Source organism: Gekko japonicus, unplaced genomic scaffold, assembly GCF_001447785.1.
Source record: "Gekko japonicus isolate JY-2015 unplaced genomic scaffold, Gekko_japonicus_V1.1 scaffold3753, whole genome shotgun sequence".
Taxonomy (NCBI): domain Eukaryota; kingdom Metazoa; phylum Chordata; class Lepidosauria; order Squamata; family Gekkonidae; genus Gekko; species Gekko japonicus.
Window position 1 is genome coordinate 45,034 of NW_015164311.1, and position 18,543 is coordinate 63,576.

Sequence of the window (18,543 nt, forward strand, 5' to 3'; positions counted from 1 at the left end):
CCCACAAGAATACCCTTGAAATCTGCAACCACAAAAGGGCCTCCCTTCCAGAGGCCCAGCTATTTTCCTGTGGCGCACTGCCGAGTTAACGCTTTCTTGAAGAAGCTCTCTTCCCACGTGCGGTTGCAAAAGGCAGGCAAATTTGAGAGGTCTTCTTTGGCTCAGATATCCACACCAGTGGCGGCAGCAAAAGCCCTCATCTTGTATGGTCAACGATGCCCTCTACTTGGGTGGTATTACTACCAAAGGCGGGCCTCGCTTGGGCCTCCACATAAGGACCTGGGCATCATTGGCATTAGGTTTCACTAGTGCGTTGGGCGGGATTGGTTCCATTCTGTTCAGAATTCTGGGCTGCTCCTGCTGAGTTCTCCCCACTAGCCGGGCACGCTTGCCCAAGAGCTGCAAAGGGTCCACCTCAATGTCCACTCGCATCCTCCATTTTATAGTCTGCAAGATGATTTTTTCCTTGGTGGTCATGTTCATAGCTACGAGCCACGTCGTAAAGCTCTGGTCCCGTTTGATCCTGGTGAGCAGCGGCACATTGCTGTCACTCACAGGGACGGCCCACGTCACGCTGGGATAGAAGTTGTCATTCATGCTGACCGAGAACCGGGAGATCTTGTTGGTGGGGCCAATTAAAGTCACTGTTTCGGTGGTGTTCCCATACCAAGGGTAGCTGACGCCATCAGAGTCACTGATGGCTTTTACTCGCCCTTCTCTCAAATCCGGGAGTTCCCAGCTTGACCTGTCGGAGGACAAAGCAGAAAGCAGATTAGAAAAACAGGAGTACCAGCTAGCTCGTGATTCCTCTAGATCAGGTGTTCAGTTTCACCACCACCTTTTAAATTAACAAAATTGGTGAAAGCAAGGAGGGGGAAAAACAGGATCTGAACCAGAATCCAGGTTTGAATTGCCACTCTACTGCTGAAGCTGGCTGGTTGGCCCAATCATTCTTGCCCTCACTCTAACCTACCTCCCCAGGGTAATTCTTGTGAAGATAAAATGAAGGAAATGGTGTTGTCAGCTACTTTGGGCCCCGACAAGGGAGAAAACTGGGCTAATATCTAAAGTAAAATCAAAGGTGGTCTGAGGTTTTGGGTTGGGATTACAGATATCGCCGCCACCAACTATACCATCATTAATGTTATTAGAGCCCATTCCCTGGTTTTCATTGTTTACATCTAGTGCCAGGGCCTGGTGCATATAACAATCAAGGAGCTGTGAAGCACTGCAGATTGTAGATGATATCAATGATTGTACCACCATCTTTTAATTAATTATATCTATTTAGCTGGCACTTTAAGATTATGGATTGTTTTAAATTCCTTTTATCTATGTTATCACTGTTTATTTATATTTTATCTTTGTAAGCCACCCTGAGCCTGCCTCGGCGGGAAGGACGGAGTATAAATTCAACTAATAAATAAATACATATAGTTCCAGATCATTTATGAATAAATTAAATAGTGCCAGCCCCAATACCGATCCTTGTGAGACCCTACTACTTACCTCCCTCCATTGTGAGAACTGTACGTTTGTTCCTACTCTTTGTTTCTTGTCATGTAACCCATTTTTAATCCATAAGAGAACCTGTCTTCTTATCTGCTAAAAAGCACAGTGTAGTTCACAGAATGTTCTTTTCTCATAGCTCAAGTTATCTTGCTTTAAATGTTGCAGATCTCGTGCTCTCTCTGAGTTATTTAACAGTATCATGCAGACTCAGCAAAGATTGTCTCCTGCTTGCCAATCTCCCGTTGTCTCCCGGTGAGAACTTGAACTTTGACCTGGGGAGCCTGAATTTTGACCTGGGCATGCCTCGCAGAGACTTTGTTCAGACCCCACAATAAATAAATAAATAAATAAATAAATAAATAAATCCCAGACCTGAGAAAACTGAGTATGGCTCCTGTAGATACCAGAGGAATTGGAGCAGGACATGTTACGACATTCCCAATAGCAGATACCATTTAAGTAGCTTGCATTCGTTACTGAACAGCCTACTTACGCAAACAGCATCTTCCCACTGATGGTTTTTGGAACTCTCCTACCCAAGGAGAACTTCCTAGAGAGGAAGCATACTGAACTTGCCCGCTATGTAAAGAAGTGAAGGCTGGGAGGAGGAACAGAAACAGGAAACACCTCTGACGAAATATTTTCTTCTTTAGAACGATGTGTGAAATGCCGTTTTTTAAGGCAAGCTTTCTAAAACACTGTTTTAGCTATGCTTTACTCTCCCCAAATACTTTTTTTTTGGCTGCCAAGTCGCACTCGACTTATGGGGACCATGTACGTTTTTCAGTGCAAGAGATGTTCAGAGGTGGAATGCCATTGCCTGCCTCTGCATAGTGACTCAGATATTCCTTGGTGGTTTCCCATCCAAGTACTGACCAACGCCGACCCTGCTTAGTTTCTAAGATTTATTGAGACTGGGCTAGCCTGGGCTATCCAGGTCAGGGCCCAAATGCTTTCTAGCGGCTGTATAAAAGAGTGTAGTAAACCTCTGAGTGGTGAAGAGAACAATTTCACTCTGACATGGGGAACAGAAAAAAACCTCTACCGACCTTGTGGTTAATGTGCACTGGAAGACTGCTTACCAACCACAGTGGGTCAACCACCTGAGAATCGTCCTTGCCATAGTGACTCATGGTGTAGTAACATCCAGCCTTGACTACTACAGTGGGGTTGTATAAGGGGCCGCCTTTGAAAAACCTTTGGAAATGTCCACAGGTCTGAAAATACAGCTGGCAGGTTATTAATCAATCAAGTTTCAATCAAGTTTATTACGGTCATAGACCAGTATAGTAGAAGACAAGTAAGTACAGTTAAGAGAGCAGTAAAATTATAAAATGTAATGGCATCTAAAATTATAAATAAGGATCTAAAAACTTTAAAATACAGAAATAATAAAGTCAAAATTATGATCAAAAGTTAGGTTTAGGCCTATCTGAACTTTATCTCTTTCCTAGTTTGGTATGCCAACCAACCAAATTTGGCAACCATCCCAGTCAGCTTTTGATTATCTCCTGCCAGCATAATTGACAAAAGTATCCTTCTATTACGACCTGGAAAGGAGTTAACTATAGGCTTGATCAAAACTGACGTGGGGAACAGAAAAAAACTCTACCGACCTTGTGGTTAATGTGCACTGGAAGACTGCTTACCAACCACAGTGGGTAAACCACCTGAGAATCGTCCTTGCCATAGTAACTCATGGTGTAGTAACATCCAGCCTTGACTACTACAGTGGGGTTGTATAAGGGGCCGCCTTTGAAAAACCTTTGGAAATTTCCACAGGTCCGAAAATACAGCTGGCAGGTTATTAATCAAGATGTGGTTAATCCTCTCTCTCCCCAGGCTCAAAGATCTTCACTGCCCTCCAGTCTGTTTCCTGGCAGAATTCAAAATGCTGGAATTGGCATTTAAATGGTTTGGGAATAGGAACAACTTATTTTTATGGATCTGCCTGGCTGTGGAGAGCATCATTCGACAACCGTCTGTGAAGCTGGAATGGAGGAGAACTTCTACTAGAAACAAGGCCTTTTCTGTGGTGGCCCCCAGCTTGTAAGATGTGCACCTGGCACCACCTTAGCCATCCTTCAAGCATCAGGCAAAGTCTGTTTTCTCGTGTTTTTGATAGCTCCCCGCCGCCTATTTTGTGTCTGCATTCCTCATATTTTATATCCATGGCTTCGGTGCTTGCCTGTTATGCACCATTCTCCTGCGGGCTTTTTATCTGCATGCCTGCTGGCTGTCACCTTTTGTGATCCACTTTTGAATATGTAATAGACAGAAAAGTGGTGTGTGCATTTTAGAAAGAAATCAATGCGTAATGTTGCCAGGTGACAGCGGAATAAGAAAAGAACACGCACATCATGGCACGGAGAGTAGTTCCTCTCTTCCAAGCACTTTCAACTCTCTTAAAAGCTACTGTCACTTTCCAGTCTTTGTTTCCAGTCTTTCCTGAGCTCTTTCAATTGGCAAGAGGTGCTTCAGCGCACTTTGCTGCCTGCAAAGAGTGATTAACACATGGAATTCACTGCCACAGGAGGTGGCGGCAGCTACAAACACGGACGGCTTCAAGAGGGAATTAAATAAGCATATGGAGCAGAGGTCCATCAGTGGCTATTAGCCACAAGGTATAGATAGGAACTCTCAGTTTGGGGCAAGTGATGCACTGCATTCTTGGTGCTTGGGGGGGGGCACAGTGGGAGGGCTTCTAGTGTCCTGGCCCCACTGCTGGACTTCCTGATGGCATCTGGTATTTTTGGCCAATGTGTGACAGAGTGTTGGACTGGATGGGCCATTGGCCCGATCCAACACTGGCTTCTCTTATGTTCTACCAAACAGAGAGTATTTGTGATTACTGGGTTGGATCCAACAAACTTTTCTGCCAGTGAAAAAGGACAGGGGAAGGTCACTTTCAGCCACTGAAAAAGGACTACATTGGGGATCACAGGATCTGCATGAGATGGGAGGGGAGGCTCAGTGAGCCGGGGAACGGTGTGAGGCAGAGTGCACTTTTACGAGACAACACAAATATCCTCGTCAGATCCGTACTACAGAAAAGCAGCAGAATTTCCAGAACAGCTGGAGGAAGAGAAATATACGGGCAGAAGAGTTATGGGAAGTGAGATGATGTAGAGAATTTGAGACTCCTGGCGGAAACGGCCAACGAAACAGCACATCGATTGAATGCATGCAGTTCTGACCAATGTTCCCTCTAAGATGAGTTAGTGTGAGCTAGCGCACAGTTTTTTAGCCTCCGGCTCACACATTTTTGTCTTAGCTCAGGAAGGATGGATTCCAAAGCAAACTGATGTATGCAGTAGCCAAATCACTCGCTCACAGTTTTAGTGGCAGTAGCTCACAAAGTTGGATTTTTGCTCACAGGACTCCACATCTTAGAGGGAACATTGGTTCTGACGACTGTTGCCCTGACCTGCACGGCCCAGGCTAGCCCGATCTCGTCAGATCTCGGAAACTAAGCAGGATCGACCCTGACTAGTACTTGGATGGGAGACTTCAGAGGAATACACAGGGTGCTATGCAAAGCCAGACAATGGCAAACCACCCCTGAATGTCTCTAGCCTTGGAAATCCTACGGGGTCACCATAAGTTGACTGCGACTCGACCGCACTTTCCACCAGCGCCACTCAATATATTACACAGCAACCACACCAGCTTGATTCAGTGTAAGTATCCAGACTCCAAGTCAAAAGGACCAAGTTAGTGTGATTCTTTAATAAATCAAAAAAGGCTGACACAAGGCACTATTAACTAACTTTCAATTTTTTAATTTAATATATATATATATATATAATTATTTAACTTTCAATTTTTATTAAAAATCTAAAATTATATAAAAATTAAAAGTATTTATTGGTATATTAATGTTGATATTATTTTTGTAAGATGTAGATCTTGTTCAGATGAAGTCGTAAACGAAACGGAAACAAACTCTGGAGATTTTCGTCAACCTGCTTCAATCTTCTAGTGATTTTGTATCTGTAAAATACAACCAAGAATTGTCATTGTATGGAATCTGATAACTTGTTGATTATACATGGAATAGCGCTTTGTGTCAGCCTTTTTTAATTTATTAGTGTACCTCTGGGCTGTTATTTTGGTGGTAGTATATTCTTCAGTAGTGTGATTCTTTAAAGCAGTCAGGTGCAAACAGTAGGTAAGTAGAAGAAGAGAAGAGTTTGGCTTTATATCCCGCCCTTCACTCGGAGTCTCAGAGCAGCTTACAAACTCCTTTCCCTCCCTCTCCCCACAACAGACACCCTGTGATGTAGGTGGGGCTGAGAGAGCTCTTTCCAGAACTGCCCATTCAAGGACAGCTGACAGAACTATGGCTGCCCAAGGTCATCCAGCAGCTGCAAGTGGAGGAGTGGGGGATCAAACCCGCTTCTCCCAGATTAGAGTTCGCCCATTTAACCACTACACCAAACTGTATGCCATTGGCTCACAAGGAAGTACAGGTTGAACTGGCATGGCACCCTTGCTACCGGTAAACGCTCGTCTCAGGATAGCCTACATTTGTTCCCAGGCTAGTCTCTCTCAGTTTAATCTTTTCCGGCCAAGGTGACAAAACCAATTTGCTCAGACGTTCCCTGGCACTCTGAAATTGGTTCAAAAATAATCCGATCTGCTCACTGAACGCAAGGAATTGGGTCAGGCGTTTGCTCTCCAAGACAGCCCCAGGCGGCAGCCGGTGTTTCCCAGGCAAAAACACATATGTAAGCTGTGCTCAGCTTCGTCTGAATTAATAGCTGTTTTTAATCACTGCAAGAGCCTGGTGGCACCGTGCCAGGACTACAGAGGGGCTGCAGAGTATGCCTCGAGGAAAGCCCAACAAAATTACCAGAAAAGGCGCCCAAGATTAGCTACCTCATGGCTCACACAAAGACCATCTAACTGCATTACGGTGAGCTTTAAAAATGCTCGTGACTCAGTTAAATACATCTTCAGTGTGAGCTTCCTCCTCTCACCTCACAACAGCCACCCAGACTGAGGCCGTAATCCTAAACACGCTCACCTTAGAATAACCACAGTGAACAAAGCGAGACTTGATTCTGAGTAGATGTGCACAGGATTGTGCTGCGAGCTCAATTAAGTTTTAAAAAAATATTTAAAACATGTCTATGCCACCTTTCCTCCCAATCCATAGTCCCCAAGGTGGCGAATACTGAAACATTTCAAATATTAAAAAGCAACTACGTTGTCCACCTTTCGATGCCTGCAAAGTCTGTTCAGATTCACACTGTCCTGTGCTTCCTTATGTCATGCGCTCCCCGTAAAGTATGCCCAGGACTAAGATACCTTTGCAAAAAAACCTCATTTTTTTTTAAAAAAAGCTATTAATTTCCCATTAACAGATGGAAATGGAATTAAGGAATCTGGACATGAGAGTGAAATCAAAGGTGCAGCCCCAAGCACCAGAGTCCATGAACCCAGATGCCAACTCTGTCCCACATTCATTTAGGTAACACTATTATGGGATCTACCTGAAATAAAGCCAACCACGTATAATTTATTTACTTCCATTTCAATCCCACGTTTTTTTCCAGGATGAAACCCAAGGCATCTTATGTGGGATTCCTGGGAGAGCTCCTCAAACACGAGGTATGCCATTATCACTCAAAAATGCCCTTGAGCAGCCTACATAGGACAATGTCTACACAATAGATATATCTGACAATTCAAAGGGCCCCAAACTCACGGGAGGACACCACTGCCACCGTGAAAGTACCTTCGGGACCACCTCTCCCAGTATGTCCCCCAAAGGGCATTAAGATCAGCGGATAAGAACATTCTGGTGGTCCCTGGCCCCAAAGATATCCGCCTGGTCTCAACCAGGCCCAGGGCCTTTCCTGCCCTGGCCCCAGCCTGGTAGAACTCTCTGCCGAGTGACATCCGTGCCCTCTCTGATCTATGAAAGTTTTGCAGGGCATATAAAGCAGAGATGTTTCTCTATGCCTTTGGCTGAGGCCAGCAACGGTTCCTTACACCTGCCTGGCACTCCCCCCCCCATGACTGAATGCTAGCACCGCCATCTTGTTTTTAATGTTTTGAAATGTTTAAATGGGTGAATGTTTTAAATATTGAGTTGTTATGGTTTTAACCCATTTTACACTTTACTGAATTAAATTGTTGTGAACCACCCTGAGCCCCGTGCAAGCAGGGAAGGGCGGCCAAAAAAATCTAATCTAATCTAAACACGTCACCATCCTTCAACTAAAAAGCCATTCTCAAGAATGGATGTGGTCAGGAAGTTCAATTGTATCCATCGCTTTCTGATCCAGCACTCTCATTCTAAATACAAACTATGCTTCCCTCTCCCCACAAGCTACAGGAGTTAAATTAGCTTAGCAAAATTACAGAAAATACAAACTACCCCACCATGGTTGCTGTATTAATCTTGCAAACACGTTTGAGATTTACACAGAAGTGACACACAGGTTTGCACTGCTTGCATTTCATAGTCTTTTTGATCTCACTGTGCAAAATTTCTCACTATTTTGAGCTTGAGAGCCAGCAATTAGATGCTTAGTCATTCCAGCTGGCTGGAATTAACAGCGGGTGAAGCATGACTTGTGCACAGCCAACGGACAGAAATGTGTCATGTTAAATCTGGTTTCTGTTATAAGAAAGCAGAGAATACATAATGCTTTGCTAGAGACTCATATTCTTTCATTATGGCTTTTGATGCTGAATCATGTGCTTCGGTTGAAAAGCCCAGCTTCCAATTACAAGCTACTAGCCATGGTGACTGAGGGGAACCTCCACATTCAGAGACACTAAGCCTCTGAATCCCAGAGCCAGGAGGCAACATCGGGGAAGGCCTCGGCCTCTATACATTGTTGTTGGGGCCCCCAGAGGAACTGGTTGACCACTGTGAGACAGGATGCTGAACTAGATGGACCACTGATCTGATCCAGCTTCTTATGTTCTTAACACCTTTCTCTGAAAGCCCTACTTCCAACACTTGTCTAGCAGTACGTTCCTTTAAATGCCCTCCCTCCTTGGCCAAACAAGATATTCCTAGCAATCATATGGGAATGGGGCCAGGGCAGGGCTGAGTCACATGTCACAAAGTCCTTCCATGGGCCCATGGGTCCTTTTGAGCAGATGTGCTCTGGGAGTTCTATGCTTACAACATAACTCCCAGGTGCACTGGAGGCCAATTTGGATCAGGACCATGGGGACAGGGGGACTTAAGTCTCTCCCACGCATGGTTTTCCCAACTTGAAACAGTTCCAAGGAGCCACTGTTTGCCCCACTGGAGAATCGTGCACATGGAGGAAACTTGCGTGTACTGATGGCTCCATGTAAGGCTCTCCAGTGGGTCAAACAGCGGCCCGTACAGACCTGGGAATTAAATTCCAAGTATGGGAAAGATTGAAGGTCAAAGAAGACGGGGACGGCAAAGGATGAGATGGTTAGACAGTGTCATCGATGCAACGAACATGAAATTGAGCCAACTTCAGAGGACGGCGGAAGACAGGAGGGCCTGGCGGGAGCTGGTCTATGGGGTCGCGAAGAGTCGGACTCGACTGTGTGACTGAACAACAACAACAACAACAACAACAACAAAATGGCCAGTGCAGACCGCATCTGTCAATCTAAGGTATGAGAGACCCAAGGCCTTGGTAATCTGCGAATTGGCCACACATGTCAGAGGAAGGCGACTAAGATGGTCGATGCCCCCCAAACTCCACCCTCCCCTGGCACCAAATCTCCAGGAATTTCCCAAGCCAGAGTTGACAACTCTAGCTAAACCTGGTCTTAAAAAGCATTTATTTCAAAAGAGAAACTATTTCACAGGAGTAGTTTACAGGCTTCTTAAATTCTTTAAAAAAGGAGACGGAAGGTTCCACCCTCCCAGTTTCCCTGGGGCCTTCACAAAACCTAAGTACGATATGAAGGAGTAAACATGCAAGGTTTCCCAGCAGGGAAGTGAAGCACACCAAATGACATCTTATAAACAAACAAGACAAATATCGCTTTGTGCCAGACTTTAAAAGCTGTCACATGAAGTACATGGTGATGCTCTGCTGTTGACAGCCAATTCTCCACACCAGCAAACCATTCCTCAGGGCTTTCCCACCATTCATTTCTCAGTAACCTACTGAAATTGTGAAATATAGCCTCAGTTACTTTAAAGAGGGCAAGATGAGAACGCACACAAGATGCTTCCGTTCTTCATGGACCTCAGCAGCAAGACTTACTTTGATTAAAAGCAGCTTGTGTTTGCTAAAAACAAACACACCCACCAAAAAACCCCAAGAACATGCCAAACTGCCTCATATGGGGCCAGACCCTTGGTCTATCAAGGTCTGTCTACCTGGACTGTAGGGTTGCGAGGTCCCCCCGGGAGGGTGGAGGTTTCCCCACTCAAAAGGGTCCCCAATCCGCTGGTCCGAAAAAGGCTGGCGGGGGGAACCCCACCCTCAACGTGCCCAGCACTATGACGTCACTCGGAGGTGACATCATCACGTTGGGCACATCGCCGGCTGACGCTCTAGCAATCAGCCTGAAAACTCTGTGGTACCATAGTGTTTCCAGGCTGATTGCTAGAGCATCAGCCGGTGACATGCCCAATGTGATGACGTCACTTCCGGGTGACATCATTGCAGTGCCCGTGCGTGTATCAGGAAGAAGTTGTTTACCTTATTTACTGGATACATTGGGAATTGAACTCTGGTCCTTCTGCAGGCAAAGCAGATGCTCTACCAGTGAGCCAATCACTGCTTCAGCACTGACTTTGAGATGTTTTCAGCATGATGCTTTGCTCTCAAAGATCTTGGTGTTTTTTCAGAATACATGTCAATGGGCTTTACACCAAGTAACATAATCATAAAATTCAGGTTTCCCAACCTCTCCCTGAAATGATCCACAGAGAATCCTGTTCTATATTCAATTTTTAGTAGCTGCTTGCTGAAGTTACCACTATAAACCAAATTACACTGAAAACAGACCATCAAACATCATACAGCTCTCTACGAAACACTTTCTAACATGAATTATACAATACAATAACTTTCATCACATATCTTGTAGAAACATTTGATGTATTCGGATGAATTTATACACACTTGAGCAACATCCATTGTCAAGGGATATGCATTAAGCTGCAGGTTTCCCCCACTCAAAGCAACAAAACAAGATAGCACTAGAAATACAATGTTCATTACAAGATTTTTCAGAACTGAAGATCTCTTCTAGATCGCTCGCATCCATTAAACAAGTAGGTATGGATGAAACAATGAAAACAATGAAACAGAAATGTTTCCACTGACTGATTTACAAATACTTGTTTAATGGATGCAAGCAATTTAGAAGGTCACTCAGCCCATGCTGGCTTTCTAGAATCTAGATGTGTGTTGGATGTGAAGCGTGTGGGGGAGATTGTCAACCATGATTGGAATGAGAGTCAACCTAAAAGTTACGATGAATTGTGGGGGGAGAGGTGATGCAGTCAACATGTTATGGCTTAATCCCTCAAAAAACCTGACTTGGAAAGCCCTTAAATATATGAAAGCGACTCCATACAAGGAGAACATATATAAATTATTTTATAGATGGCATTGGACTCCTGACAAAATAGCAAAATACTTCCCTAGATCATCCAATATTTGCTGGAGATGTAAAAGAAATGTAGGATCATATCTCCACATATGGTGGAGATGTGATAAAATTCAAATTTTCTGGAAAAAATTCATAAGATATTCTTAGATATACTAAAAATAAATATCCCTTTAACACCAGAGATCTATTTACTTAACATGATACTGGATAAAATAAAAGATTTTACCTATATAATACTTATCGTGAAACGTTGGAAATAAAAAATCATACCTTCTATAAAAGAGCTTAAATATAAGATATTAGAAGTAGCAGAAATGGATAAACTAAGTATAATACTGCAAAATAAACCAGACAAGCTATTTTGGAAAAGATGGAAAGTAATTTATGATTGGCTGAAGATAAAGAAGATGGACTAGACTCGAAAATATGTTAAATAAGATTATTTTATTTTATGTTAAAGAAGTAATATGAATTTTATTTAAAGAAATGTATAACTGTTTAAACAGTAATATGAATTTTATTTAAAGAAATGTATAACTGTTTAAACGAAAATATTCTTGATTGAAAATGAAAATAAATTTATTTTTAAAAAAACACCCGACTTCTCAGGATTTTTGTTTTGCAGGTGTGGTTTCTGTTACTTTATGGGCACACCGAGGTTGTACATACAACCCTCTTATAAGGGGCTGGCAGGAAAGGTGCGTGACTGAGGCACGGGCACTGTTACAGTTCTCTTGCCCTGGAAAAACACACACACACACACACACCAATCCCAGCCATAGAAACAAGATTTGGGCAGTGCCACAAAAAGGACAAGATTTTTAAAAATAAACCAAAACCTTTCTATAATACTGAGTTGGCTTACAAGTCTTTAAGTAAAGCTTCGACATATCTGGAAAATTTGGAATACCCCAAAATATCACCTCTGATTCCATTCATGGGGGGAAAAAAACCTCCTCTTTTACAGTAACAATAACTGGAAAGTGTTCAGTTACTATAAACATGGATTCTACCAACTTAAAAGATTGGTTTAATTAGGGCACCCTTTTAGTGCAGAAAAAATTATTTCCGTACTGCAGGGCAGAAAATGTCATTCGATGCCATCTGCATCCACTGTATTAGAATCCCAACAATCTTATAGCAGCTCCCTTAGTCCAGCTGAATGTCAAGTCCTAGAGTTGAGAAAAAGAGCTAAAGGTTCCCATCTCTGGAATTAACAAAATTCTACTTTCTCACCTCTATGGTGCTTTTAGATCTGTTTTAAAAGAACAATGGGACGGTGACCTTAATGGGACCAGTGGGATGGTGATAGTCCCTATAAGGTTTGGAATTCAATTTAGATTAAGCCAACATTTAAACCAATGGTGGCTAACAGGATGGAAATTTTATTACAAATAACAAGTATGTAATAGGGTTGCCAACCTGGAGATCTCCTGGAAACGCAGACTATGGACATCAGTTCTCCTGGAGAAATGGCTGCTTTGCAGGGTGGATTCTATGGCATTATACCCCACTGAGGTCCTTCTCCTCCCCAAACCCCACCATCTCCAGTCTCTACTCCCAAACCTCCAGGAATTTCCCAACTCAGAGTAAAACTACATTATATTTTGGCTGTCCTGGTCCCTTAAATTGCTGGAGGGGCAATCCATTGCAAGGAACATATTAAGAGTAATTAACACATGGAATTCACTGCAGTGGGAAGTGGTGGCGGCTACAAGCACAGACAGCTTCAAGAGGGGATTGGATAAACATATGGAGCAGAGGTCCATCAGTAGCTATTAGCCACAAGGTATAGAGGGAACACTATGTCTGGAGCAGTGACACTCTGTATTCTTGTTACTTGGGGGTGGGCAACGGTGGAAGGGTTTCTGGAGTTCTGGCTCCACTGGTGGACCTCGTGATGGCATCTGGGTTCTGGCCAGGGCTCTTTTTGTAGAAAAAGCCCAGCAGGAACTCATTAGCATAACAGGCCACACCCAACAGCAGAAACTCATTAGCATATTAGGCCACACCCCTGACAGCACAGCTCATTAGCGCATTAGGCCGCACCCACATGTTACCAGAAGTGTGGTCATCCAGCCACACCCACCTTTTGCTTCTTATTCTGTTTACCTTGTTTGTTGTCCAAACCCATGGCTTTTTTGTAGCAGGAACTCCTTTGCATGTTAGGCCACACACCCCTAATGTAGCCAATCCTAATGAGTTTCTGCTGTTGGGTGTGGCCTATTATGCTAATGAGTTCCTGCTGGGTGTGGCCAACTTGGGAGCCAGCCGGAACTCTGTTCCTGTGCGTTCCTGTCCCAAAATAGCCCTGGTTCTGGCCACTATGTGACACAGAGTGTTGGACTGGACGGGCCACTGGCCTAGTCTAACATGGCTTCTCTTATGTTCTTATGATCCATGCTAGATATTAGATTCAGATTCATAAGAATCTCACTAAGATAATTCAAACAGAATATAAACCTGGATCTGCCTCTATTGTTATTAGGGATATTTCAAGAACGAAATTAAAAAATTGCTCCATAAAAAAACAGATATTTTGCCTGATGTCTTCCACAAGATTACAAATTGCTCAGGACTGGGAAAGTAACCTTAAGCCTTTGTTTTGAATCCCGGAACACGACAGCGTGGGAGGAAAAACTGAAGGCATTTAACTTCATACATCATAAATGAGAAGCTTACTCACAATCAGATACATTGGTTGAAAGACAGTCAACCTTCTTCTTCTATGTTAATGAAAATCCTGATATTGTTAAAGCAATTTCAAACGTTCAATTCTTTTCTAGCATCTGGAACCTACCCTTCATTATAGGTGTTAACTAGCTTAGCAAAATTCGAACATGATCTTTGCGTTCCTCTTTATTAGGCTTGACTTTTACATAATTACATTTCACCCTGTACTTTCTGAATTTCAAGACCCTTTGACCCTGCTTTTTTCCCCTTTCCGCACCCCCTACAAAAATGTCAACATAGTGAGGATCCACGCGTTGCCTTTAAGGAAGTGGGCTCCATTCCATGAAAACTGAGGCTGGAATAAAACCTTTTAAATCTTAAAATGTGCCACAGACCTGGGTTTCTTTTTGGGTAGAGATTCACGCTAGTTAATTGGAAATACCAAGTGCTTTAAATGTGTTTTTGTATGTGCTTGTTTTACATTTCGATTTTGGCTATATGCTTAAGGGGCTGGGCCCGGCATTCCATCACAAGAAGGCAGCAGCACTGCCCCATGCTGGGACCAGGGTCGTTTATGCAACAAAATCCACAAGCAGGACCACACCTGTACCTCATTGCCCACACCCTCAGCTATGCCAGGGAGAAGCCTCACTCAGCAGCAGGCAATCTGACCATTTGGCAAGGCCCCTCGGCAATCAATGCGGGTACTTTTGATTCACACAAAGAACCTGTTGCTTTAGCATTTCCTCAAAGAATAAAGCTCTGTCATGCCCCAGATAGATCTCATAAAGATGTTGGGAATTGCCTGCCAAAGCTATAGTCGCCAACCAGACCAAGACTGACTCCGAACAAGGGTTGCCAGGCAGTGGCTGACACCCTGCAGGAGGCTGGGGGATGGACATGCGGGGCGCCAGCATGATGTCATTTCCAGGCAGAACCCAGAAGTGATGCCACACTGCTCAGGAATGCAGTGGAAACTCCATGGGTTTACCATAGAGTTTCCGCTGAACCCTAGAGTAACATGCCACTTCTGTATTCACCGCCAAAATGACATCATGCCATTGTGCCAACAGCATTTTTTTCCCTTTACCTCTCCCCCAGCAGCCTCCCAAGTGGTGGCAAGGTTTCAGGAGGGGATTGCCTGGCAACCCTACTCAACATATTCCCTCTTACCTGCCAGGAGGCCAGACCTCCTCTTTGACTCCATATTTGGAATGTTTCCCAGAATACTGCACCACTACCATCCCTTACCCAGTCAGGCAAATCATCTGACCAGCTCCTAACCTTGGCCCCCTTACCAAGCCCGGAAAGAAAAGGGTCTTTCATGGTTGACTCCAACTACTTCTCCTATAACAGGAGCCACAATCCGCTCCAAATGTTTGCTCGTCACTAGCTTCACCCTCTGAAAGGCCACAGAAGCTTTCTGCTTAGATCCCCAACCACATGTCTCTGCCTCCCTGCATGCTTTTAGATTAGAGGATTTAGCCTCTGCTGCTCTTTCCCCTTTCAGATTACCTAGGCATGCCGCCAGCCTCCAGGTCGGACCTGTGGAACCCGGGGATTACAGCTCAGACTACAGAGATCAGTTCCCCTTGAGAAAATGGATACTTTGGAAAGTGGAGTCTACAGCATTGTACCCCACTGAGGTCCTTGTTCTCCCTAGGTTCCATCCCCAAATCTGAGAGAAGAGGGAAAAAAGGGGGGGGGGAACCAAACAACAACAAAGACTGAATCAAGAACCAGAAAGGTTAATTACAAACAAATTATAGGGCCAATTACTAAACACAATATGTATAGCCTGAATTTTATCAAAAATACATGCATTTATTATCAAATAGTTAAAAACAACTAATCAGAGCCAATGTACCATAAATGGTGTGTGCACCTGTATCTTCTGGACCAAAACTGGAAGGGATACAATAGCAACACCATTCGGCATGTATGCATCTGACTGTGACAGAAGGCTAGACTTCAGGAGGCCTCATAAATTTTCCTATGCCCAGAGTCAATTGATTGCTACTATAAAACTCCATTTTTGGTCCCACATTAACTTGGTAATTGCCTTACTATTGTATCATGAGCCTATATGTACAAATATTGCTTGACTACCGAAGGCCTGTTTGGGCCGAAACGTGTCAGGTCAGAATAGTTCCCATTAGTTCGCACATTGTAGGCTTTTATTCTGTAATGAGGCTACAATTCGGTCCATAAATGTTTTTAACTATTTGATAATACATGTATTTTTGATAATATTCAGGTTATACATATCGTTTTTAGTAAGGTAAAGGTTTTCCTTGCTCGAAAGCCAGTCGAACCCAACTCTAGGGGTGCGGTGCTCATCTCCGTTTCCAAGCCTGTCCGAAGCGCTGTCCGAAGACTTCTCCATGGTCATGTGGTCAGCATGACTAGACGCTGAGGCGCACGGAACGCTATTAACTGGCCTTATAATCTGTAACTATTCTTTCTGGTTCTTGATCCATTGCCAAATCTCCAGGAATTTCCCAACCTGGGTCTGACAATCCTAACTCCCCCATCTCCTGCCAGGGGCGACCTGACAACCCTAAGGTTACCTCTGTGTTGTAGCTTACTGCCTATGCCACTGGACCCCTGCTTTGGGACCCCCTGCTTGGACCTAGATGGACAGGTAACCACTGCTTCTGTGTTTTGCTGCACTTTTGGCCTCTTGCCTGCTCCCACCAGTGAAGTACATTGCACAGACTGCGGCTGAGTGGAATATTTAGCTCCTTTTACCAGGCTATTACTTAATGTTAGGCATTATTTTGACTGCTGGGGTTTACTCATTCTCCTGCCCAGATCGTCGCATCATTCCCAGACCTTGTGTGTTTTGTTTCTGGTTTCAGTCTATCTAGATTCTCAGGATTCCTTCCAAACTTTCAGAGGTATCTCATCAACCGATCCCTTCAGAGACTTGGGTCTGGGTCACAGCCCAGACTGGACGGCGGGGGAAGCATTCCTTAATATGGATGCAAAACCTATGCTGGCACAGGTGGCAAAAGACAGATTTTCTTCCTTAGGCTCGAGGCTATTCTAGTATGGATCTCTCCTGAATTATGGGACGGATCACATTCACACTGTCTAATAAATCCATATCTCCTTGAATACACACTGTAACAATGGTCCTTCAGAAGCCCAAAATCGTTGAGGCAATTGGATCAGTCAATGGGGGCGGAGAATAGAAACGTAATGTGAAATTGTCCTGGCTAAGCCTTTAAGAACTCATTCAGGGCCATGAAAATGGAGCTTTTTCGCCAGGCATTTCAGTAAGAATGATTTCATTGGCTGTGCTGCACTTGCACTTTATTACATGATACCGCCACATCTAAATGGTTTTAACTGTATTCATTTGGAATTTTATTGAATTGTATTTTATGTATATATTTATGCTGGTTTTATTGTGTGTAAGCCACCCTGAGTCGCTCTGGCGGGATAGAAATTTAATAAATAAATACTATTGAGAAGTATTCTTATTTTTCCCTCCTGTATGGCAGAGTTTGCCCTGACCTCAATAGCCCAGGCTGGCCTGATCTCGTAATGTCTCAGAAGCCAAAGTGGTCAGCCCTTGTTAGCAGGGCTTTTTTTGTAGAAAAAGCCCAGCAGGAACTCATTAGCATAATAGGCCACACCCAACAGCAGAAATTCATTTGCTTATTAGGACACACCCCTGACAGCACAGCTCATTAGCCTATTAGGCCACACACCCCATGTTCACAGAAGTGTGGTCATCCGGACACACTCACCTTTTGCTTCTTATTCTGTTTACCTTGTTTGTTGTCAAAACCCAGGGCTTTTTTATAGCAGGAACTCCTTTGCATGTTAGGCAACACACCCCTAATGTAGCCAGTCCTAATCAGTTTCTGCTGTTGGGTGTGGCCTATTATGCTAATGAGTTCCTGCTGGGCGTGACCAACTCGGGAGCCAGCCGGAACTCCATTCCTGTGCGTTCCTGCCCAAAAATAGCCCTGCTTGTTAGTATTCGGATGGGAGACCACCAAGTAAGTCCACGGTTGGTACACAGAGGCAGACAATGGCCAACCACCTCTGTTCGTCTCTTGCCTTGAAAACCCTACTGGATCACCATAAAGTAGGCTGCTTGATGACACTTCCCCTTTCCACATACAGAGTTTGGAGAAAAATTGGGGGTTGGGGAATACAGATTCCTCCACAATCCCTCACTCTTCAGGAGTCCAGACCACACAGCTGTCCCAAAATGGCTCCTTCGTAAGCCTTACTAGCAACAACGGCTCTAAAAGATCCAATTCTAGCATTACTTTGTTATCAAGAAGTTTAAGATCCTAGACGCCAAAGAGCTGTGGCCCGCTGAGCCGTGCCAAAAACTTCACTGCTGTGCATACCTTGAGAAGGAAGACTCCTAACAGAAGATCTTTCGAAAGGAAAAGGTGATCTACCATATAGATCAAAATGCAGCGTCCCAGGGTACTAAGGCTGCGGTCACACACACTAAATAATCCACTTTCAAACTGGATTTTACTGTGTGAACCGGCAAAATCCAGTTGGAAAGTGCACTGGAAGTGGATTGAAAGTGGATTATTTAGGGTGGGCAACCGCAGCCTAAGCCTCCCTTCAGCCTGCCTAATCAAAGTCTTGTAGGAAATAACAGAAACATGGAGGAATGATAACCTAGTCTCTCCTTAAGAGTTTAAACATTCTTTTCTCTATTTTCTCTTATCGTTTGAACATTTTAAACAACGTTCCCCTGTGGCTCAGTGGCAGAGCACCTGCTCGGCATGCAGAAAG

At 44.0% G+C, this 18,543-nt stretch overlaps 1 protein-coding gene across 1 annotated transcript in view; it reads right to left on the bottom strand.

Moving 5' to 3' along the window:
- Positions 1–222: 222 nt before the first annotated feature.
- Positions 223–18,543, bottom strand: part of LOC107108397 (protein FAM78B) — a 31,369-nt gene continuing 13,048 nt past the window's right edge. Inside the window, exon 2 of the mRNA XM_015408827.1 lies at positions 223–745. Within this exon, the coding sequence (XP_015264313.1) occupies positions 223–745 (523 nt within the window). The remainder of the gene's footprint in view (positions 746–18,543) is intronic.